General features: G+C 37.1%; 1 protein-coding gene across 1 annotated transcript; it reads right to left on the minus strand.

Moving 5' to 3' along the window:
* Window positions 1-1580: 1580 nt before the first annotated feature.
* On the minus strand, window positions 1581-23463 carry LOC125847724 (pre-mRNA-processing factor 39-2). The gene is made up of 12 exons (XM_049527398.1): window positions 23400-23463; window positions 20902-21041; window positions 17157-17386; window positions 16358-16525; window positions 15590-15950; window positions 15368-15511; window positions 14366-14518; window positions 14170-14286; window positions 12467-12547; window positions 7023-7172; window positions 3981-6008; window positions 1581-2357 (listed from the first exon to the last, which is right to left on the minus strand). The coding sequence occupies exons 1-12, from the start codon at window positions 23446-23448 to the stop codon at window positions 2139-2141; spliced, it is 3840 nt and encodes a 1279-aa protein (XP_049383355.1). The 5' UTR covers window positions 23449-23463; the 3' UTR covers window positions 1581-2138.
* Between the last annotated feature and the right edge of the window lie 743 nt (window positions 23464-24206).

Here is a 24206-nt window from a genome sequence, read left to right on the forward strand (position 1 = left end):
ACTTCGTGGCATGAATAGTATTTGTTCAACGGTTCAACCGAGGAAAAACTGTAAAAGAGTGCCTTTTCTTTCTTTTTTTCTTCGTTTTTTTTAAACGAGTAAAGTGTATAAACAAAAACCTTTTTCTTCCCTTTATATGTAGAGGATTTTTGAGTTTGTCAGCATCATCTATTTGTGCTGAATTGGACTGCTTGCTTATTAATTTTGATGTAATAAGTCAGGTTGTATTACTCCCTCTGTTATCTTGTGATGATTGTCCATATTGTGTGATTGACACATGCCAAACAAGGTGCACTTGATTAATTGTCACTTAAAACAGTACGAGCTTTTTTCATGAAGAAAATAACCACCTTTAACTTGGTACTCATGAATTATAGGATCTGGTTATCTTGATGGTCTCTCTGTATAAGGACTTCTCTTCGGATTAATTCTCGTCTCATACTAATATCTAGAGAAATTAGTATAGTGGATGATTAAACCATTTAATATGTCATATGCTGTTCTTATGGATATCCTGTTCGACCTAGCCTCAGAGTAATAGAAATGTTGATATAATGACTCAAATAGTCTAATTAAGATTATTCGAATAAAGTGAGGTTGCTGCTACTGCACTTGCTTGTGCAAGGATTTTGGTATATGATGGTGTGCGTAGCATTCTTTTATTTTCGTGGGTGATACTTGAAGAAAATAACCGTTTATGTGCTGTGTGGTTTTGTTATAGGAACGTGAATGTTGGATACATGGCTTTTGAATAATCAATGTGTACCCAAATATCATCGATAGGTTAATTTGGTATTTGGATTGGTATGGAAGCAATGTGTATCACTCTTTATGCGATATAGGACATTATTTCATTTACAAATGAACAGGAAAAGAGAGAAAACAGCAACTAAGTAGGCAAAGTAGGAAGCTATTTCTAGATGCAATTGTTTTCTGGGTTTAAAATTGCAACTTTCGTTCTGTAAAAGCAAAGCACTTTTCTGGATGGTCCTTTTAGACTACTCGCCAACAATAAAATGGCAAGCCTTCAATCTTCATACTAGTGCCTCAAATGCAAATATAATAAGGCCCAAGGACATTTATACTTTGAATCAATAAAATTAAATGAAATGATGGTAAGTTTAGTTCGTTGAGGGTCTACACAAAGCCTCTCTTCTTCATTCAGAGGCTATGCATCATAAAGAATGATTCCTTTGAAGTTACATAATTTATTTTTCTTAAAAATGGCCACACAAAACATTTGAAGACATAGTGTGCTCTAGACTGAGTTGTTCATCTTATAGACAGAGAAGATATAAGCCGTGCTTGATTCATAAGATTTCAAAGGATCACCAGTCCATTCCGCATTGCTTAGCACCATTGATTTAAAATATCATGTTGCAATAAAAGCTCGGCAGATATTGCTATCAATTTCAAGTAAAGCCCATGTTCTGGAACATTAAAGTAAATTTTTTTGGGGGAATTTACGTGAATATACCGTTAGCCAAACTTAATTGCCAGCAGACGGCAGTAGTCTAAATGTGCATGTTTTAAATATATAAAATTTATACAGCAACTATTTTGTAAACCAGACCATCAAAGGTATTTTGCTGTAATTTTCCCCAAGTTTTTTCCCTAGTTTCAAAGGCCTTTGTACACGATGCTTCGAACACACATCATGCAGCATCATGGTAGTGCATGTGTTGCACCTACAACTGACTAGATTATAAGCTAGTGCTGGTTTGACTCAAAAGAGTACAAAACTTGGCTGCCTACCTTGGCTCAACCAAAATTTGAGTGAACTAAATCTGATTTAAACTATTTTACCCTGCCCACATCTGAACCAGCCAATCTATTTGACACCCTAAGATGTCAATTTAAGCCATAAAAGTGTAAACAACAACTATTTAGGTTTAACAAGTTGGATTATGACCTATTCAATCCATTGGCGACCAACCCAATCTTGACTCAAACAAACTTCGATTATATGATAGGCACAGAGAGAGGACAGTTTAGACCATTGAGCAGAGATACATTTGAATGTCCTAGAACAAAACCTATAAATACATGATAGACAACCTCTTCGGCTTTTGATCTTAGCACCTTTTGTTTCTCTGTGACTTTCATTTGCGTCTCTAGGGCATGAACGTACTCCAATCTTACTGATCTCGGGAAGAATTTGTCCTCGAAAATGAAGAAACCTCTGATGCCAATGTGCCCGTACTATGTGAAGGTGAGATTCCATGAGCAGGGGCTCGCCTATAAGGGGATACAGAATATCCAGATTTTTCTGCTGAATGTGGTTGCCTTGCAGATTCTGGTGATTCTGTTTCAGGAGCAGGAGTTCCTGAAGAATGTGGCTCCACAACCTGTTGACCCTGTGCATTATAAGATGTCAATCTCCAGTGCCAGATGACGGTGTCAAAATCACATGCACACTAATTTATTTATATTATACCTATATCACAGAGACAGGTATTGATTAACCATTAATGAATGTAACAAATTGTAATTCTACACATCCAGTAATCGGTTAACACTCAGAAGACACTGAGAGAAATTAATGCTTGCAGATCCGTCAATCTCTTCACTCTCTTCCTTTGTCTATCTTCGAGATTGTGTTCAAATCCTTTATTTTTTTTGGGTGACAAGTAAGGAAATTTTATCTACTGTATATGCCAGGAAGGTGCAAAGATGCACAAAAAGGACGATGCTCTTTTGCCCACATAAGGAGTCCAAAGAGCCCACCAGACTATTCATATCATTTACATTATTCATCCTATCTACCAATATGCCAAAAGTATGTTCACCCATACTTTATACTGTGTCAACCTCAAACTGAAAGACTTGAGAACATCTACAGTTACATTTGCTCAACACATTCCAAACTATGCATAAAGGAACAGCTTTGTCCCAAATAAGTTCAAGAGTAGGCACTAAATCTATCAGCTGCAGTTACAATGCAAGAACAATTGCACAAGGATTTCACAAGCACTTGATCATAAAAACTTCTGGACCGGACACCGCTGTTGTAATAGAACTGATTTAGTCTTATTTATGCTATTTGGTTGTCCTTTCAGTTCATATAGTATTCATATGCCTCATTCCATGCCATTTTGCATATGAGTACTATTCCAAATGTACTTATGTCCCTTTTGCCGGGAGGCGCTGCATTTCACTATGTAGATTCAGATATGCAGAACGACAGGGCTCTTCCCTAAGCTTCCACATTATCAGCTTATTGGTGAGCCCCACTTGATTCATGGGGCATCATCTTCTTTATTCAGTTTTCTTATGTATGGGTATGCCAGGTCCCTGTTCCGGCAAAACATTTTCTATATGATATGTTAAAGAATTCATAGATAGACGAGTCTAGACATCCAGTTATGTAAAAATGGCAGTTCTTCCTATTTACAGATATGTTATGATTAAACGTTTTGAACTTAATGAAAGCTTTATGAATGGAAATTCTTTTTTAAAGACTTTATTCATGAATCTGTTTCATTCTATTCCACATATGACTCCAGGGAATGTCATGTTAACTAGATCGCTCAGGCAAGTTAAGGCATAGAGTGCCGGTCCCGCCCAGATCCGAGTGACCAGGCCCAGGTTGGGAGAGTGACAACTTCACTCTATGGGCCTCCCACGGTAGATAATTCATACAGTAGTTTTCTTCCCTTTCCAATTTGTGGTCCACATACTCTAGAGAACATGCAGGTGAAATTTGTAGAGCTATTTTTCAAACTTAAGGTAACGGAACGAGTGTCAACCATATTTATGTCAAAATAGAAAAAACATGTCATTCACTTAACAATGTACCTATGCATAATATGGTAGGTAATAAATTTGTATGCTAAAGTCACTGAATATTTTATAATTAATTTTTAAATATTCTAAGGTATCCTATAGAATATTATATGTTGATTTTCATCTTCCATTTTTTTTAGAAAAAAAAATCATCATCAGATAGCAATTCATTAAGATAAGCATAAGGAAGGAACCTGATGGGTTTGATTGTATTCCTCATCCGTTTGCTGCTCCAGATGATGATATTGCTGCTGTTGTAGGTGAGAGTACTGCTGTAATTGGAGATGTCCCTGTTGTTGCCGTTGTTGTTGTTGTTGTTGATGTACTTGGTACTGGTGCAAGAGTAGTTGATAACCATGTTGTTGCATCTGGTATGCAAGTTCTTGTGATTGACGATATTGCTCTAGCTGCTGCTCCTGTGTTTGCAGATAGTGCTGCTGCGTTTGCTGGCCTTCCTGTGATTGCATTTGTTGTGCTTGCAGTTGAAACTGCTGTTGCCAGAGTTGCTGTGCCTGTGGTAAATATTGTAGCTGGTGCAGAAGATATTGCTGCTGTGGATATTGTAAAGACTGAATTTGCTGGAAATACTGTTGCTGTTGCTGTTGCTGTTGCAGTAGAGGTGTTTGCTGCTGATTCTGTTGCTGTTGTTGTTGCTGAATAAGCTGCTGCTGCTGATAATGCTGTTGACTTGGATGTAGATGCATCTGTTGCTGTTGTATACTAGTGTAGGGCTGTTGCATTTGCAGCTGATGCTGCTGATACTGCCCCTGCAAAAGATGCTGCTGCTGGTAATGGTGTTGTGATGTTTGATTCAGTGCTTCTTGGTTGTGTAAGGGCCCAATTTGCTGGCTACTCTGCCTAAAATGTTGAGGTGTACTTGGTTGAGAAAAAGAAGCAGGTGAGGAAGACATTTGAGGGTGGTTTTCTGATAGGGAGATGTGTTGCGATTTTTGATTCAATGCTTCGTGATGAGGATCTGGTCCACTTTGCTGGCTATCGTGCACAGAATGTAGAGCTGTACTTGGTTGAGAATAAGAAACAGGTGAGGAAGACGCCAGGGGATGGTTTCCAGACATGGAAATCTGCTGTGGCATATTATTCAATGTCCAGCATTGATTGCTCGAGATATTCCCCTGAGAAGTACCTGTTTGGCACTGCACAGTAGCCTTATCTAGGACCTGTTGGATCTCTGAATCACCCTGAGAATCACGTAGGCATGGTTCTTGTGAAGCAGCTCGTTGTGGCTGCTGTTGCTGATCATATCCTGCAGGTTGATTGGGCACCTTTGAATTACCACTCTCAGGAACTGCAACTGTATCATTTAGCAGTGAACTTTCAGCAGTAACAGGACCTGGATGTGTTTGTGCTGATTCGGAAAACAGATATGTTGATGGAGATGAACAACCAACCGGTCCATTTCCATCATTTACAGGATCTTGTGGTCTACCTGTGCTTGATGAGGGAATTTCTTCACCACTTTCAAGATCATTAGAATGCATGGCGACGAAGTCCTGGGACTCCCTTTCCCCAGAAACCAAGGAAAGATTCTCCAAAGAAACCGGCATCGGTGGCTGTTTAAGTTCAACATCCTGATCTCGATTGATAGTATCTGCTTGTGAGGCTTCTAAAACAGAGAGGGGCCTCGATGGTTCTTTTAAGTCCAGAACAGGCCCAGGAGATTTGGATACATCTTCTCCAGGTTGGGGTATGGAATCATAAGAGAAGTCCATTGGTCCAGGCAAATTTTCTCTCCTCTGCTGTGATGGACCATGACTTAATTCCATTGGCGTCGATGAATCATCCTTTGATTGAACCACAGGGTCAAAAGACAACTCATTTTTCCCAGAGCCATTTCCACTGGACAGATCTTCCATTTCGGGAGGTAGCTGTTTTTGTTGACCAGTCACATCTTTGTCATTGACCACAGCTAAAGACCGGTCTGCAGAAGGCTGATCTGGTTGCTTCCCATCTTTAAGCGTCAGTAAATGCACCTGCTCTCCTTCGGACAGCTGGATCGTATGGCCAGAGCTTGTTCCTTTTGATGGCTGATTAACTAAGACATAAGAAATGTTTCTCCTTTGCTCGATAAAGTTGTTCAGTGAACTCTTCTCAGTACCTATGTGTTTAGATGAGGTATTGGTTCTTATGAACTGAGGAAACAATTTAATGTGACGACTCCATGCCTTTCTTATCTCAGAGATAGAACCACAAAGATCAACTAACTGTTGGAACCATAAATGATGATTATCAGGGACAGGTGAAAGTGGATTTTGCACATCCAAAACACAAAATAGTAAAACTTGGTAAATATAATAAAAAAGGACACTTCACTTTATAGAAACCTAGGGCCAGATTCAGTAGGTACAAGACCATGAGGTAAAGAAGAAAATAAGTAAACGTTTCGCTTTTAGTATGGCGCAGATTTGGTAAGGGCATATCTCCTAGCAAACTGAATCAAAAGTTTCAAGTAAACTGAGTTCTTGATTAAAAAATGTTATTCCTGTAGGGAGGTGGTATTCACACTTTTGGCTGGTTAAAGGTGGAAGTGGTTTTCTGGAAACGTTAGTTGTTGCATAACAATTGAAATAAACTCACTGTTGAACTGAGACCATCCCACATACATTTTGTACTTTCAGATGAGATCTGAAGTAGAGAATCACTATACATACAAACAGGGCAGATGGTGCACTAAGCTCCCGCTATGCGCAGGTCTGGGGAAAAATCACTATACATGAAAAGAAAAATCAACTTATCATGTATACATAGTGTATCTTTTTAAAATCACTGAGTTTCAAAGTTCTCTTTCACTTAAGTACGATCAGGGCTTAGTTATTCGTGACACAATCCTCTTCTACCTCGGCTAGTTGGGAAGATTTGATAACATGTTGATAGATTTGAACTGTTGGATCAAGTTAACAATGTGCACAGCAGTGTTTAGCTCACTTCCAAACCATTTTTAGTTGTCCCTACATGTTCACTAGTTAAATTCTTACGAAATAGATACTTGATTCATGAGTATGTCACACTCAGTGATTTCTTTCAGATTTCCATTCCATTAGTTATTGATGGACCCAGTTGACCAGCAGCATCAGCAAACAGATGAAGCCACAAAAATATTGAGCAATTTTTCACTTAAATAAGAGAATTCCCCTCCTCATTTTTCCGTCCACAGCCAAAATGAAGAATAAGAAAAGAAAATAATGTAGAACTGAAACATTTAGAGGGGGGGCTCTCACCTCCAAAAATAATAAGGATATACTCTCTCGATCTTTTATATCCAAATCTTGGGATACGTCTGACACAGGAGAGATTGCATTAACTATGACAGAGTCTACAATGCTCAATTGTTTAGTTCCTTCATGCACCATTGCAAATCTTATCAACTCCTGCAGAAGTAGGATATATTCATTATTTGGTATTTGTCACAAATCTCATGCAGTGCCAAAATAGCTCACAACTTAGAAGCTCTTCAGGATCTTTTCAAGCAAAAGAGTAGTAACTTTCAGATGAATACCTTTTTTTGATGAAGTAAGTTGTTTCATTACCAGCATCAAGAAGATGCAAAGAGTACAAAAGTAGATAAGCTAGCTCCATTACATAGTAAAAGTTAAGACTCGGGAGCCAACCACAAAAATATAGATGGTGGTTTTGACTTCTTAATATAGATGCCCTCGAGAGTTAGTTACAATGAAATCCTCACTACACAACAGAATTCCAGATGAGCAATTGGCGTTAAACCTATCCAAACTCTAGAGTGTGAACCTATTACTTACAAATTGTCCTACCCTCACTAGAAAACTGAAGGCTATTTTTAAAAAAAATGCTGGTGGTTAAATAATGGCGATGTCTGGGAAAGCTTGTGCACGCCTCGACTATTCCACCAAGTAACTCTACCTGCAAAGGCCTAGGCAAATGAGAAGAAATCACCTAAGATGTTTTGTTTCTGTTGGAATTTGAACACAGGTCTCTCCAAGGTTTCACCAGTTTCATTGACAGCTAGCATTCAAGGGATACACCCTTGGGTGCCAAACTAAATATTATTTTCTTATTAGAGCAGTTGATAAATTGATATTTTACCAACTTATACCGTTTTACCTAGAATTTTGTTATGTAGAATTTTGTTATGTACGTTGATAAAAATAGTGCTCTAATGATCGTTTTATTGCATTTTACATGCTTTACGTGTTGAAGAGAGGTTATGGAAGCAAACTAGCCAAAAAGTGAGCCACAATGAAGAGGATAAAAGAAAATCTGTGCAGTAGGCAAATTATCGTGATTGAAGCACGTGTTATCAAAGAAGGGAAAGGTAAAGATTTGCAACCGCAAAGTCCCTGCCACAATAATGATGCATCACAGAGCTCCCAGATATATTAAAATCATTACTCTCTCTGGTAGCGATGCATCATTCAGCGATCACAGAAAACCATGACCTAGGGCCCAGCGAATACAAGATTTAAAATTTATGGATTGCTACAGCGATTACAAGTTAATATACAGTAATAAATAAGTTCACAATCACATATTTGTAGATATTTTATGGGTTTCTAGTAAAATATAGGGTCTGCGCAAAAGCTACTGGTTCCGTGAACCCATAAACTATACTCTGGATTCGCCACTGACCTGGGCAGATGTGGATGCTATTTTGGAATTTCAACTTGGAAAATTCCGGATGTATATAAGCAACCTTTGGACAGAATTATCAAATTTTTGCCTTTTTAAAAAGAAATATTTATAGGTAACTGAGAGAATAATATTGATGTAAAGAGGGGGGGGGGAGGGGGGGGGGGGCAACTTTTAGAGAAAGCTGGACAGAAGTACATCCAAAAGATAACTTAACAGTGAGTGTAAAGAGCTAAGAAAGTCAGCCAACACCTCTGGCTCTAATACATTTATTGAGGTTATGTTGCACCAAAAACTAAGCAAAAATAAACATTTGTGCTTTAGATTAAGAGCCTGTTTGGATTGGCTTATTTTAAGTGTTTTTAAGCACTTTTGTAGTGTTTGGATTAAATAACATAGAAGTGCTATTAAGAACTTGTTTTTAAGACAAAAATAAGCCATGAGTTAGGATTCTGAACTTATGGCTTTTGGCTTAAAAGCCAAAAGTCGTAAGCGCATCCAAACAGGTTCTAACTACATTGTCCTTTATGATATAATAAAAAACTCTAGCATTTCTTTCTCTCCATACGACCCACCAAACTACTGCTGGGATAGACTTCCAGATGTAACCCAATGCTTTATGCATATCCTGTTTGTGCCATGAATGGAGAAAATCAACTGTGCTCCTAGGCATGCACCATTTAATTCCCACAAAAATGGCTACTTGTGGCTATTTTCAAGCTTTGGGAGCAAGGAATCAACAGTCAAACACCTTGAATATTAGAGCACTTTGATTGAGAATTTCTTATCTTTTCTTACTTTAATATTCAATTCCTTGTTTTGTAATGAATATCAGTGGTGTAATTAGTTTAATTTCATATTGTGAATAGTGCTAGTAAAGATACTTAGCTAGGGTTTTGATTATCTCTTGTTGCCTTTGTATTGATGAATTCTTATTGTTTATATAATGGATCTTTGTATGTTTGATTAATCTCGTGTTTTATTGTTTTTCAAAGGGCGATATCCCCTATTTGCCTAAATGAAACTTGGGAAGGAAGTAATATGTTAATTAGCAAGATCTATGTTGCTCAGACTCATCAAAAATACCAACGGGTATGTGTCGGATCCTCCAAAATTAGTGCATTTTTTGGAGGATCCGACAGGGGTGCAACAACATTTTTGGAGAGTCCAAGCAGCATAGAAGAAGATTCTATGTTAATTGACGGATCAATTAACTCAGGTCTATGGATTGAGGTTAGAGATAATCTCTTCATACTTGTAGCCTAAATTGGAACATACTTAATGCTTCTTGGTTAGATTTGGGAAAATCAACTAAGTTAGGCTTGCAATATCAGGGAAACAATTTGGAAATATGTAGGGGTGGGAGCTGCGATAGAGATAGATAGAAGATTGTCCCAGCCTGTATTTGGTGGACTGTTTGGAAAGAAAGAAATGCTAGATGTTTTGAGAGCAAGAGTTGTGATCTTCAAAAGATCAAACTAAATTGTGTCAGACTTTTTGCTTTTGGTGCAAACAGATGTATTTAGAGGACACTGAATCCATTATAGATATCCTAGGTTCCTGTTAGTATTCAGATTCAGTTTTCTTACTTTTTGACAAGCTGTAAGTAATAAGTATGGTTTTCAGTGCAACCCATGCACTGGTTCAATGAATGTAATGTTACCTTCTCAAAAAAAATGTTGGGAAACAATTAGTGGGTAGTCAAGAATCTAGTAGTTTGTTGGGAAACATTAATATTTTTTTTAAAAAGGTAGCTATTGCCTATTGGGAAACACAATTAGATAAACGATTCCCAAGGCTAATGTCATTGACCTATGATTAATTAGTGCAGATTAGTTAATATACTGGATTAATTTGAAGGATGGTCGAATCTAGGTTCTAAAATAACTTGTTTTCCTTGCTGGTGAATGTCATTGATCAATTTTACCCATTTTTTCTGGTTTAGTTTCTCTCTTTCATAAGATTTAGTTCAAATCATCTTGAAAGGTGTTTAGCATTGCATAGGAGGTAATAAATTCTCTACTAGCTTAGTTGCCCTTATATTCTTTCGATTTTTTTTTTTGATGAAATAAGAAGGATATCACTAGCAAAAAGCATCAAGAAGATGTGAGCATTACCAAGAGATTATCAGCTTCCAGGAAGACAAAAAAGCTATCACAACTATCAACATACATCTATGGAGCTAATAAATTCTAGGAAAGATTTAACAGTAATTACAGAGGAGTGGTTTACCCAACTAAAAAGACTAATCAAATAACTAGCCTTAAGAGAGGAAATGGGAGTTGGGATGCCATCAAAACATCTTTTGTTCCTCTCTATCCATAAGCACCACAAAATTCAAGCAGGAACCAAAGACCAGATCTTTTTTATGGACTTCCCAACTTTCCAGGAACTCCAACACACAAAAGCCTCTCTCAAAGGGCCTGGCATGGCCCAAGTCAGACCAAAGAGAGAACAAAACATGTTCCAAAGGTCTGTGGCAACAGTGCAATGAAGAAACAGGTGATTGATAGATTTTGGGTTGCATGAGCACATGTAGCATCTGTTGGCTAAACGAAACTTCCTCCTCATAAGATTATCCTGTGTCAAGCAAGAACCATTAAGACTAACCCAGCTGAAACATATGACTTTTGGAGGCATCTTAGTTCTCCAGATAAGTTTCCAGGGCCACAGATCAATAAGTGTCTTTCTTGAACTTAGATGTAAGTAGCCTCCTTTGACCGAATAGGAGCCATCCTTGTTACTTCCCCAAGTGAGTCTACCCCTGCTTTGGCTTGGACTGAGCTGGTCTGGATGGAGGCCATGAGGGCCATAAATTCTTCCAACTCCCAGCCATTTAGATTTCTCCTCAGAGTCACATTCCAAATATTATCTTCCCAACACTGAGAGATGGTTGAGACTGGATTGGAGGCAATCTGAAATATTCTTGGAAATACGTTCATAAGAGGGTCGTTTCCCAGCCAAGTGTCTTCCCAAAACTGGATGTGCTCCCCACTTCCCACCTTGAGAGTAGCATTGCTGTAGAAGACCTCCCACAACTTCCTTATAGTTTTCCAGACCCCTGTACCATAAGGAATTGTGACTTCATTATAGCACCAGTGACGAGTGCTACCAAATTTTGCTTGGAGCACCTCCTTCCATAGACCAGTTGTCTCCTGATTGTACCTCCACTGCCACTTCATAAGCATACACTTGTTATGTAATGCCAGGTCTTTAATCCCTAAGCCTCCAAACTGCTTTGGCATGGTGACTTTGGCCCATTTCACAAGGTGGAATTTGTGGTCCTTACTATTACCTTCCCAGAGGAAGTCTCTCCAAATCCTGTCAAGATGATTTTGCACCTTAACTGGCATAGGGAAGAGGGACATAAAATAGGTGGGAATACTATCCAAGACACTATTGATGAGTGTTAACCTTCCCCATAGTGTGAGATATTGTTGCTGCCAGGAAGCCAATCATCTTTCAAACTTTTCCACAATACCACTCCAAGCCCCAACTGATTTGTAACTAGCACCCAATGGTAACCCCAAATAGGTTGTGGGAAAAGATCCAATTGAGCAACACAAGATGTTTGCCAAATTCTCCAAGTTAGGGACCTCATTAACAGGGTAGATAATACTTTTAGACATGTTAATGTGGAGTCCTGACATGGCTTCAAAAAGCATAAGAGCGAGGTTAAGGTACTGCACTTGGGATTTCTCAGATATATTCTTTCGAAATTATATTTGACAACAATCGCCTAGCCTTCCTATTTAGGAAGCGTGATTCAGATGTCATAATCTATTTTCTTGCTTGGTATAGCCAAAAGATTGACTTCCATAAAAAAAAAAGTTTTAACCAATAGTATAACATGAAGTTACATAACACTCACACACTTCATAATAGTACTAAATAAATTTTCTACAATCTGATACAAAAGATGAAGCTGTGGACCTCACTTCTTCTTGAGTATCTCATCAAATAACAGCCAAGGAAATTCAATTTGGAGGAGGCAAAATTGACATAACCTACCAGTTGCAAGAAGGGCATCCTTTCCACAACAGAGATAAGGAAAACATACCTCATAAAGAAGTCCGCAACCAGGGAAACGATTTATTCCATCAATTATTACATCTCTTGCAGCCTCCACACTGGCAGTGATCTGGCACCAATGAAAGGTAGTATCAGATTCTGTCCAAGAAAATGAGCAAGATCCATAGAAAGAGCGATTACAACAAAAGTTGTGTTGACTTCAGTGAGAAATGGTTTACAAAGACAAGACCGAACATGTCTCATTTTTTATGTAGTAGAATTTCATTAAACCGAACATGTCCCGCTCACCCTTTACTGAGCTAGATATTCAGTGGCAATACTTTCTCGTGATTACATTTGAGCAACTATCTGTTATCTCCCAATAAATGTAATAAACTTCTATATTTAATTATGTAAATAGATCCATGTCTGATGGGACACGCCAGCCCGTTACAGCCAGGACTGCACAGGTAAGCCCTCAAACAGGTACTAAGGGCCTGGGCGTGGGCTTTCTAAAAGGGAGAGGATGCTCTGGGTTTTTCCTGGATAGCTGGCAACCGGGACCTATTAAGCCCGATTTAGAAGAATCGAGTAAGACTAGCAACTGTCAAAGGGAGATTGATAAGGAAAGTGCTTATTGATAAACTCCGAAAACTCCTTCGCCCCCTACCACCTCTTTCATCTGGGAACTTGATAGTGTCAAAGTCCCTTCCTACCACCCATGGGATATTCCCCTTTTCGAAAACAACTGCCACCTCTTTCCAAAAAGTTTCCTTGGAACCCTTCCTGTAAGACCACACTCCCTTCAGAATCCCCACTCCAACCCATTCCTGGTGTTTCTAAACCGAGCTGCTAACGTGAACTCACTTCTCCTTGTTCCATACTTCCTAATTTCCTCTCATCTCATAGTAAATTGTATACCACCAAAGTTTCCCCTAGCTGGCAAATAGTCATATTTCTCCCATCTCCCCTCCCAACACACTGCCTCCATTTTTAGTTTCTTGAAAAACAAAGTCAGTCTACCCCCATTCTGGCCTTTTTGTTCAGGTCATTCATTCCATCACATCCAACTAATGACTTTAATATCCATCGACCATTTCTTTTTCTTACCCCACCATTTTTCTCCTCCACCACCACCTTTACCCTTCCTCTTCCCTGTTCCTCCTCATGTATACCATTATGTGTCGTCCCCTTTTTGTGTGACAACCGAATAATTTCCCTCCCTGTCATATCAACATTTTCTACTCTTACATCTCCTTTTACTCTTGTTCTGTATCAAGAGTTCAATCATTTTATCCTTCTTTTCTGTGCCAAGCAAACTAAGTCCAGCATATAAGTGGAGAAGTGTAAAGGGGGATATCATCCCCGAGTTTCGAAGGTTGTTGTTGGCTCCAGACAAATTACTCGAACTTTCCAAAATTGAGACATTTTTCTGGCCCATTTTTGGTTAGCTTCGACTCCCTTTCAATGAAAGCTAAGGGCTAAGGATCATTGGAGTAGGAAAGCAGCAACTCAACTTAAAGTATGGTATGAGTTACGATGGTAGATCAAGGCATAAAAGTCAAAATAGGGGGTAATATGATTAGAACTACTTAGAACTGATTATCCAAAGAGATCTATCAAGTAAGCATCCATAATTCTCTCTCTATCTCCCACTCCCTTGTCCCTCCCCAACCAGTGAAACATCAAAAGAAACCACTACACCAACAATTGCGAAATAATGTGTTTTAAGCTGCAGCATAAATTGCATACCATGTGTCTAAGACGATAATAACCAATGTATAGCATAGGAATGCATTGCAATTTCTGCTCCTTCGCTGCCATATTAATTGCTCTTTTGTAAATATCAAAAGCAGCTGAGCAATTTCCCTGGCAAATTTCAGGAAGCAACGTCTTATAATAATTACTGTTCCTCAATTTATGACAACTTGGTTAACTTAGTACGCACCAGACGTTTTTCCATATTTGCTCGATTGGTAACATATTGAATGAAACAGGAGTCCCAATCTGCATTAATAGGAGGAAAAGAAGCGCGAGCACCATCTGGATCTCCAATTTGCTCCATATATCTAGCAGTAAAAAGATGGATTTCTGGAACATTCTGCAAGAAGCACTTAGAGATAAGAGTCCTCGCCTAACATTAAACACTATTGTATATGGTGTCCAGAGAACTCAACTGTATGATTTAGTTTTGGAACACTGCGTCCTTTTATCTTATCATTCTTTTGAAGTGTTTCTAGCAAGCAATTTCATTCACAAGCAAATTCTAGAAATTTCGGTGCAGAACTTGTCCAGGCAACAACAAATTTACAAACTCAACCATCAGAAACAACAATATACCCAGTGTAATCCCACAACCACCAACCATCAGAAACTCGGAAAGAAAACTTCAACTAGAATAATTTAAATGAAGCTTATTTTCAACATGTTGCACTGCAATAGAAAGAACAGTCTGCGGGAAAATAATGTGCTTCTTGGTGCCCTCAGATTGAAACACACACTGTACTACTCCGTCTAACAAATGTTCAAATTTTTCCTTATTGATTCTTTTCTTTTTATGAAACCTTTTTGATATTTTGATAATTTAACTGGTAAAAATTGGTCTCCAGAATTCATACGGACCAGTCACCATTTCCTCAAATGGGATAAGCAGCACTTGCTAGAAATTTCTCTAACTAGTGAACATATTTGCAGGTAAACCATGTGATCCACAACGCGAACCTGAGGTTGGTAAATTCCTTAATTTAAAAGTTAAAAGAAGTAATCCCTCAAGATTATAGCTGATTAAGTTTCAAAAAAGATTATAACTGGTTAACTTACATATTCACTTAACCAGATCCAGCTATAGCAGTGCGACAGACCAATCAATAAAAGAAAAATGATTCAACATTCAAGTGAAAATTGAAGTCGTTGTCGACCAATGCCTGTCCAGGAAGTATTTTGAAGTTACCTTTGAGAAAACTTTTGTTGCTCGTTCTAAAGCAAACATCGCTAGCTCTCGTCCTCCCCTAGTCTCCATAAAATCAACATAACGTATCCAGAACTCAGGATAGTTGGCACAGGATATCAAGCATCTCTCATACAGTTTTAGGGCCTGTAGCAGAATAGTTTACAATTTTGGAGCAAAATCAAGCAGGAATCCCCAATATCTTCAGGGAACACTAAAGCATACCCAATCAAAATCGTCTTGCTTTTCAATGAAGTCGAGATAATCATGCCAGTTCTTCAGCTCATCGTTGTCAAGAGGAGTTGCCTGGAAATATCGCCTCTGGATGTTTGATTCAAAACTTTTAATTTTTTCCTCTAGTTGACACGCTTTCTGGTATAGCTGATCTCCACAGTATCTGTACTTATACAGTGCTTTCAATCTGACTGAACCGTCACTGGGATCCTGGAGGTCCTTAACAACTTGAGCAATTTCTTTATTTGATAACACAACTGTTGCATCAGACAGCTCCTTTAGTTGTACTTCACGGCTGTCATCAGTGAGATGTAGAATCTCTTCTTCTAAATTGGTTACAAGCTTCTTAAAGCTGGATAATTAACAAGGCATACGAACTCTTTAGGATTCACGAATGATATGTTTTGAATCTGAAGCAGAGAAGATACAATCAAACAGAATGTGGCAAGAGGCAGCAGGTGCTGACCTAACACATAGAATTATTCCATTAAATAGAAATGTTCACCTTTTGCCATACCATGAACCAGCTCAGGTTATGTTAAGGCCCTAAGGGCAGTGTTTTTGGTAATGTACTAAAACTGTGTATCCATTTTTCAGTAAATAAACTTTTATTAATATAGGAGACCATGTAAATCTTTTACTGTCCTAAAGGGGTGTTTTAAAAATAACAAATCAGGAAATAATGGGAAAATTCAAAATAGAAGCTGAAACCAAGACAAATACTCGATGTACTAATAGAGTAAGTAAAGCAAGACGTACTTCTCGTAGTACTTATGCAACTTCTTTGTGGGGAAGCGTAGAGCCTGTACATAAACTAGAGTGAGGAAGCCCCACTTCTCTTGAGAGAACTCAAAGGACATGTACTTGTCCCATAAGACATGACAGAAGTAGTCCTTCCCAACAAGGGAGATTCCTTTGGTAAACAACCTGTCAAAAGTTTAAAAGAATACACTGATTATTTGGATTACTATTTATGATCTCACTAAATATGAAGGTAACTTACAATTGAATTTTCAGAAGCTTTTAATGAATTTCAAATGTGTAAGCATATTGTTGCACACAATGAGGTTTTCGCTTTGTATGAAAATAAAAGGTGGAATATGAACAGGTAAAAAGAAAAAGAAATTAAGTCTAATTATATTCTATACAAAGTTGTGACTCAACCAATCCTCCATGATGTTGCAGTTCAGTATTTAAAAGTGTTATGTGATGCAGGGATGCTACTTCTGTCTATGTGCAAAACATAGATGGTTCCGGACAGGTTGACAGCCAGTATATAAATAATTAACTGGGATGAACCGTCTGAAACGGATACAGATTACTCATATACCGGACCCTACTAGTTTAGGATTGAGACTTAGCTGGTCTAATTGAATGTGATGCAACGATGATCTCCTATAGCTACTTCAGTAGTGAATTCCACTGTTTCATTGTCTTTTCGCTAGAAAATATTTCTCAGATGTTAACATTTTCATCATTATAGTTAACAACTAATATGGCAGGTAAGGCTGGTCTCTTTTACAAGAAACTTACGGAAGCATAATTTCCACGAATTTACCTACGAATATCAAATGGATCCTCGAACGAACTCACAGCAAAGGTACAATAGTCAACCCACAGTCCAACAGAAAATGGTGTTGATTCCACAGCTCTCTCAAAGATTTCAACAGCCTTTTCAGCATTACATAGCCGTGCCTCGTGATAAGCATATCTTTTCCAATGCCAGTGACATAGTGGAAACTTAGACAAAAAGGAGTCAAAAGCCAAACAAATTGTATTGCTATCATCCTGCAGTATTTGGAACAATTACTCGTGTTGAGCACACAGTCCAAAAATATAAGAATGAGAAGAATCATGTGAAATTGCATGTAGTGCACTTCACTAATAAGATAGAAAGGGCTTTTCTCACTTGTTTGTCCTAATAGTCAGGTGGCCTTGCTTCCTTTTTAAAAGCAAGAATGTGTACATAAAAAAGAATTTAATTGATAGAATAGAGGAAGACTAATGTGCAGCTGATGCTCATATTGATAAAATGATTTGAACAGCTCATTGTAAATTCTAAAAACAGGGATTTTGCCCCATTTATCTAATGCTGAATCGACGACCTATTCTAAGTAAGAAGAGCTCTTTGGATTTGAAAAAAACAAAAAACTTTGCTGACAAGTACATATTTTCTATTTTGTCAGAAGTGTCCTCTGAATATTTTGGTTTAACATTAATTTTGATATCATCAACAGAGCTAGATGCATATCTTCCATGTTCAAGTGATTGCCCCTTAAAAGATTTTTATCTTCCCCAAACTTTTATGCCAATCTGGAATAGGAAAACAGTTTGACTATTGATTACACCTGCTCCTAATAGAAGCAGAAACCGTTACAAGAGAGCAGTTCCTGCAAGCAGGTAAGTAATACCTATGATGTGTTCTGGCCAAGAGAGCAACCAAGAAGATTATGATGCTAAGAAAGTAAAATGGCAAATGAGAAATGGAGATCAAGGCCAGAGAAGCAAGAAACTAGAGCAACATATTCTATCAAGTGAATCACGACCCAACTTCCATTTTCTTGTTTGGTTGCTTAATGTTGATACACAGTTTTATGTGCTTACAATGGTGACTTTGTTATTTTATACTTTGATCACATTGGGTGTATAACGAAAATGAGTCCTTAATCTTATCCCCAAAAAAAGTGTTTTAAGTGGAGATGGAGCAAGCTAGTGAAGAGGGTACATGGACACTACTTTATTCTTTCTTGCCAGGTGAGTATCCCAAGAATGATTGTTGGGGATTCACTCAATATCCTTCCTTTGATGCAGGTTCATATTCAAGGATGAATCCTTCTAGAAGGGGGATGATCTATGTTGCTAGGACTGCACCGTGTCAGATCCTCCAAAAATGCATTACTTTTCAAGGATCCAACACGCACCCTTCGATATTTTTGAAGAGTACGAACAACATAGAAATGTTGTGTCATGTGTGTATGGACAAACAAGAATTAAACCAAGTAGCTTATGATGCTAAAATAGTAGAATGTGATGAGTATTGCGGATCAAAGAAAGAGAAGTTAGAATTAGAAGCGAAGAGCAACATATTCAACCGAGATTATCATGACCCAATTTTAATGATGCACGCACAACTCTCGATATATGGGGAATTTGGAAATGACTCATGAAAGAAAATTGTAGCCCTTTTTTTGATAAGGTAAAGTAATTTATAAAAGAAAATTGTAGATTTCAACTTTATCAACAAAAAAAAATTATAATAGAAAATTGTAGCCATTGACATCTAGTTTCTATGGATTATAACATTTTTCATTTGGATTCTCCTACACAAAGTTCGGGCTATTACACTAAAACGTCCAGAGCAAAGTACGGCACATAACTGCACGACGAGAAGACTGCCCAATGCAGCCAGCGCGACGTGCTGAAATCAGAGAGGTGCCGTTTTGTAGAGTAGCTTTATGTGTGATCTCTGTTGTACACATTTTGTTATATTGTTTTGTGACTTTTTGTTATTTTTGACCAAGCCTGCGAGTTTTCACAGACAGATACAGATTATTCATAAGTCTATGAAATGTCACTCCGAGAAAGGCTTCTCTCCCAAGTTCTATTGAAGAATTCTACTTTGCTACGTAAGATTGGATCCTTGTAGCATTCATTCATCTTGTAGATTAGGTTCATAAAGACGAAGTTTATACACATTGCTTTGTGATCAATTTTTAAGTAATTGGGTTCATTCTCCTCCTACTCCTTCTTTACGGCTTTTGATTCAATCAAGAATTGAAGTTTTATACTTATTTGCCTTTGCATTTGAGCTTTTGATTTTATTTTTTTAGATGTAATAATTTTTTTATTAGAGAATACCACGAAGAGAGTGCAATTGATGAATAGTACAACCCCAGCAAAATGTGTCTTAAGTACACTAGTTACATGTGAAAAGCACCAAGGAAATTAATCATTTTTTATTGTAACTAAGGAAATTGATCATCCTGTCTATTTCCTGTACATTTTCATTTTTAAACCAAAAAGTTAGTAGAGCTAAACATCTATGGTTTAAGGCACACATATTTTCCTCTTTGTTTCCAAACTCTTATTTATTTCCTTCCATACAATTTACCATATAGCCATCAGTATAGTGTTCCACAATTTTTGTCACCTGTTGTAGTCTTCTTCTAATCCAACAATGTAGCATGTCTTAAAAGATTTTGGCATGCACAATTTAACTTTCTGGGCTTTTGATTCAATTGAAGGTTGAAGCTAAATATTTTTTTTGAGAAAGTTAACAATTTATAGACAACAATACACCAATGGTGTATTTCAGTACTAATTACATCAGGAGTATACAGTAAGCAAAACCAAAAGATCTATCATTTATACCCCTCCTAAACTATCTAAAAAGTGAGTAAAAGCCTCCACCTCTTTGGGGAGGACATGGTTACACCAAAAATGAAGGGTTATATGGCAGTTCAACTTCAAACTCTGGAAAGAGATGCTCTTGTTTTCGTCTTTTCGAAGCATCTCTGTTTCCTTTCCTTCCAAATTGTCCACCAGATGCAAGCAGGGACAATCTTCCATCTCTCCTTGTGACCTGATGTATTCCCTTCTCTATTCCAACGTGCTGGAAAATTTGAGGTGTGTCTTGGCATGGACCAGCTGATTCCCCTCAAATTCAAAAAGACCTGCCGCGATTTCTTTGTCACTCTGTATTGGAGGAAGAGATGGTTTGTTGTCTCCATTTCTATTTCACAAAAGAAACACCTGGAGCATAACTGTCTTCCCCTTTTCATTAGATTGTCCTGAGTTAGTACTGCTTCCCTAGCTACCAACCAGGTGAAACAAGCCACCTTGTGAGGTACATTAATTTTCCATATCATCTTCTAAGGCCATGGTAACAACATTGAAGTTTAATATACTTCCACTTGTCTTTGATCCTTTGGCTCCGCATCTATCAATATATTGTAGGTGTTGGGAAAATGCTCATCATAACTACTTAGGCATATTTTTCTTAACAGTTTCCGTCCTAGTCTAGGCATTGTTATATTTAATTTCTCTCGTACAATCATCCCCAAGCCATGACCATAGAAGAGCCAAACCCACCAAAAATTGATCAATGCAGTGAACTAATTCAAGAACAAGAATGTTGTTTTGCTTACTGGACTTGGAGTATAGTTGTTCTTATACAAACTAGAAAATCCAAAATAGTCAAGTTCAATACAACATGATTAACAAAAGCCCAATATAAAGCTATGTCCTATATCAAGCATGATAATAAATTTGACCCACATGAAGCCAAGTAAATTTGGACTTACAGGGTAGGTTTTCTCAATCTCTGATATCAGTGAGTTCCAGGAATCAAGGTCTTCTGAGCCTCCAGAAATCATATCCTTAAGTCTTTCATTATGAACTTCAATAAAGGAAACCATAGTTCTGTCTTCAGAATCAAGCAATACTAAAACATTGAAAAGAAAAATGGCACAAGTTGCATGACTAAATGAGGCTAGTTACAAAAAAAAAAAACTAGAGAGACAAAGAGGTTAATAACTTAGTCAAACTTTCTGAAGTGTGCAGTAAAAGGAAAAATGTAGAAACTGAAAAACTAAAATTTTGAGATAATCACAATCGTCAAACATAGATGGAAAAGAAATGAGAAACAGAAGAGCAAATAGCCGAATAAAGCCTTAACATTTTCCTTCCTAGGCTCTCTGTTGCATTCAATGGCAGTTATTCCGTGCAAGAAAGGACAAGCCACCAGGAATATCAGGTTTGAAGTTCATGCACATGAAAAATTGTCAATCAACAGTTAGTGTGCTTTCATTTTTTTTTCCTTTTTCTTTTTTTATCAAGTTACACTAAATGTGTTTATTAGAGAATCATGGCATGAAAATGTCGGATAGTACAATAATAAACACTGATAAATATCAAAAACAAGAACTACAATAATACAACTAGTACAATGACAAACACCAATCACCCTAAGTAAGACAACACCACTACACTACTAACTAACCTTCTACCCTAATATGTGTCCTCTACACCCTCATATCTAAGGCCATGCCATCAGTGACCTGAAGTTGCATCATATCTTGTCTTATCACCTCTCCACAATACTTCTTTGGTCTACCTCTGCCTCTCCTCGTACTCTCTATAACCAACCTCTCGCACCACCTCATTGGTGCGTATACGCATCTCCTCAGTCTCGCTTCCCTCATCTTGTCCACCACGGAGGTCACTCCCACCTTATCCCAAATATCCTCATTTCTAATTTTATCGATCCTAATATGACCACACATCAACCTCAGCATTCTCATCTCCACAACATGCATCTTCTGGACATAGGAGTTTTTGACTAGCCAACACTCCGCCCCATACAACAATGTCGGTTTAACAACCACTCTATAGAACTTAACTTTGAGATGACTGTGAACATTCTAAGGTATTCAACAGTCCTTCATTTTAGAAACTAGCTTTAGAACAATGGTGAATTAACATTAGTCCCCAAGCTACATGGTCTAAGTTGACTAACCATGGAACCCAACTTTTTTTTGATAAGGTAAGGTAAGGTCATGGACCCCAACTTTATTAAAATGGCTAATAGTGTGTTTCACTTGAATACTTCATTTTCTTTGTTGTCCTATTTCATTCACAAATTTATGTAGATGAAATGGTTATACCATTGCTACCTGTCATCCTGACCATTCAAACTCAAGAAACACAAGGCAGCTATAGAGGATGAATAAAATCATAAGCTACCAGATAGCAATTTTCTTTAGATAGTAGATACTGCATTCCACATTTTTTATTACTTTCATTAGCATTTGCATTATAATGTTCTTTGGTAAATTTTAATTAGTTACACCAAATTCTAATACTTTTTGAGAATGAAAAAAGATTCTAATACTAGTAAAATGAGCTTCTAAAATCATCTCCGTATAAATTTTTTAATTCTTTTCCAAAATTTTAGCACTGAGCAAATTTTAGCACTGATGCTCACAAAAATAACAAGACAATCCAACAGCTGTCCATTATCTTCTGAATTACAACATTTCATGAAATGATACTTATTCAATCTCACAAAAGGAAAAAGTTCTTCAAACAGCTTTATATGTTATTTCTAAGCAAATCATCCTTTATCATAAAACTTGTTCCTAGAGCTACAATCCTAGTGAAACTAGAACCTAATTAATAGGGTCTCCCGCTTCATTTCATTACAATCGTTTTTAGTAAAACTAAAACCTAATATAAGTTTCTTATCCCATAGGAGATGATAACAATCACAAGAATGAGAACAAAAAGTGGGATGTGTGGATTGAGCGCACATTACACGTTTGAACCTTGCCAGTTGCCTCTGGCATGAAGCCTGACCTTTAAGTGGTAGCAGGATGGAGGGGCTGATCTAAATTCCCCTGAGTTTCAAACTTATGGGCCAATTGAGATTGGACGACTAACCACTAGGGATTTCTCGACCATAATTTTTTTTTTCAACATGTATGCACACATACTATGAAAAATTACACATAAATCATATTATCATCAACCATATCACACATGTGTGCTAGTTATATCTATTTAAGTTAGCATGAATGTTGTTTAACAAATTTGATTTATTTTAGGTCAAAAAGAAGTTGTTCCTTCTATCATATATCTAGTTCATTTTCGAACAAAATTTCACTAAAAGTATGAACAAGAATTTGTGATTGAAGGGGAGAGCCACGTTTGAATCAGTTTGAGATTGTCTGGGGCTGGGCAAGCGATTTCTTTGTTATCAAATGAAATAATGATAGAAAAACTTTAATTCAGAGGTATAAACCTTGAATGGGATGATGTCCGTCAGCAGCATTGTTATTGTGTACCTCCATAGCTGGAGATGAAGATGAAGATGACCGGGACTGCTGTCGCCGGCTAAAAAAGGAAGCAGCGACTCCAACAGGTGATAGTTTTTTCCTAATTACTCCTTCTAGTCCATATTAAGGGGCGATTTGGTCACCTGAGAAAAAATAATGTAATATAAAATTATAAATTTTATTGTACTGTATTTTTTCTTCATAAATATATAATTTTTATAAATTGTGAAAAAAGTTTAAAATTTCATAACGAAGGTCTAATAGACTATCACAAAGTTATTTAAAAAATAATATTTTTTATCAAATTTTAATTCAATGAAAAAAAAAAGATTGAACATGATTGTGTAAGATACTTAGTAATAATTGAACATAATCAATATAATTGATAACTATATCATCTTATTAATATTTCGTGAATATTTCATCACTTTTTTTATATTTTCGTAAAAAAATTATGTAGCTATAAAATGATAGTTATTTTTACAAATATAAATTTGTGGATCAATTTTTATATTTGAAAATGTAAAATCATACTATGAAATTTTCAAATTAAACTTTTTGTAGAATTTAGGATTTTATATCATGATTTGAAATGATGAAATGAAACTGCATGTCTAAATGTTGATTTCAAATCATGAAATGAAATTGCATGTCCAAACCCTACTAAGTGAATTATTAGAGTGTGACACACCCTTAAGAAAAATATTTAAGAACATAATTAAAGGCTACTTTTCAATATTATACTTTTGATTATTCTTAAACTATTCTCCTAA

The sequence above is a fragment of the Solanum stenotomum genome, chromosome 12, assembly GCF_019186545.1.
Source record: "Solanum stenotomum isolate F172 chromosome 12, ASM1918654v1, whole genome shotgun sequence".
In the NCBI taxonomy this organism is placed as follows: domain Eukaryota; kingdom Viridiplantae; phylum Streptophyta; class Magnoliopsida; order Solanales; family Solanaceae; genus Solanum; species Solanum stenotomum.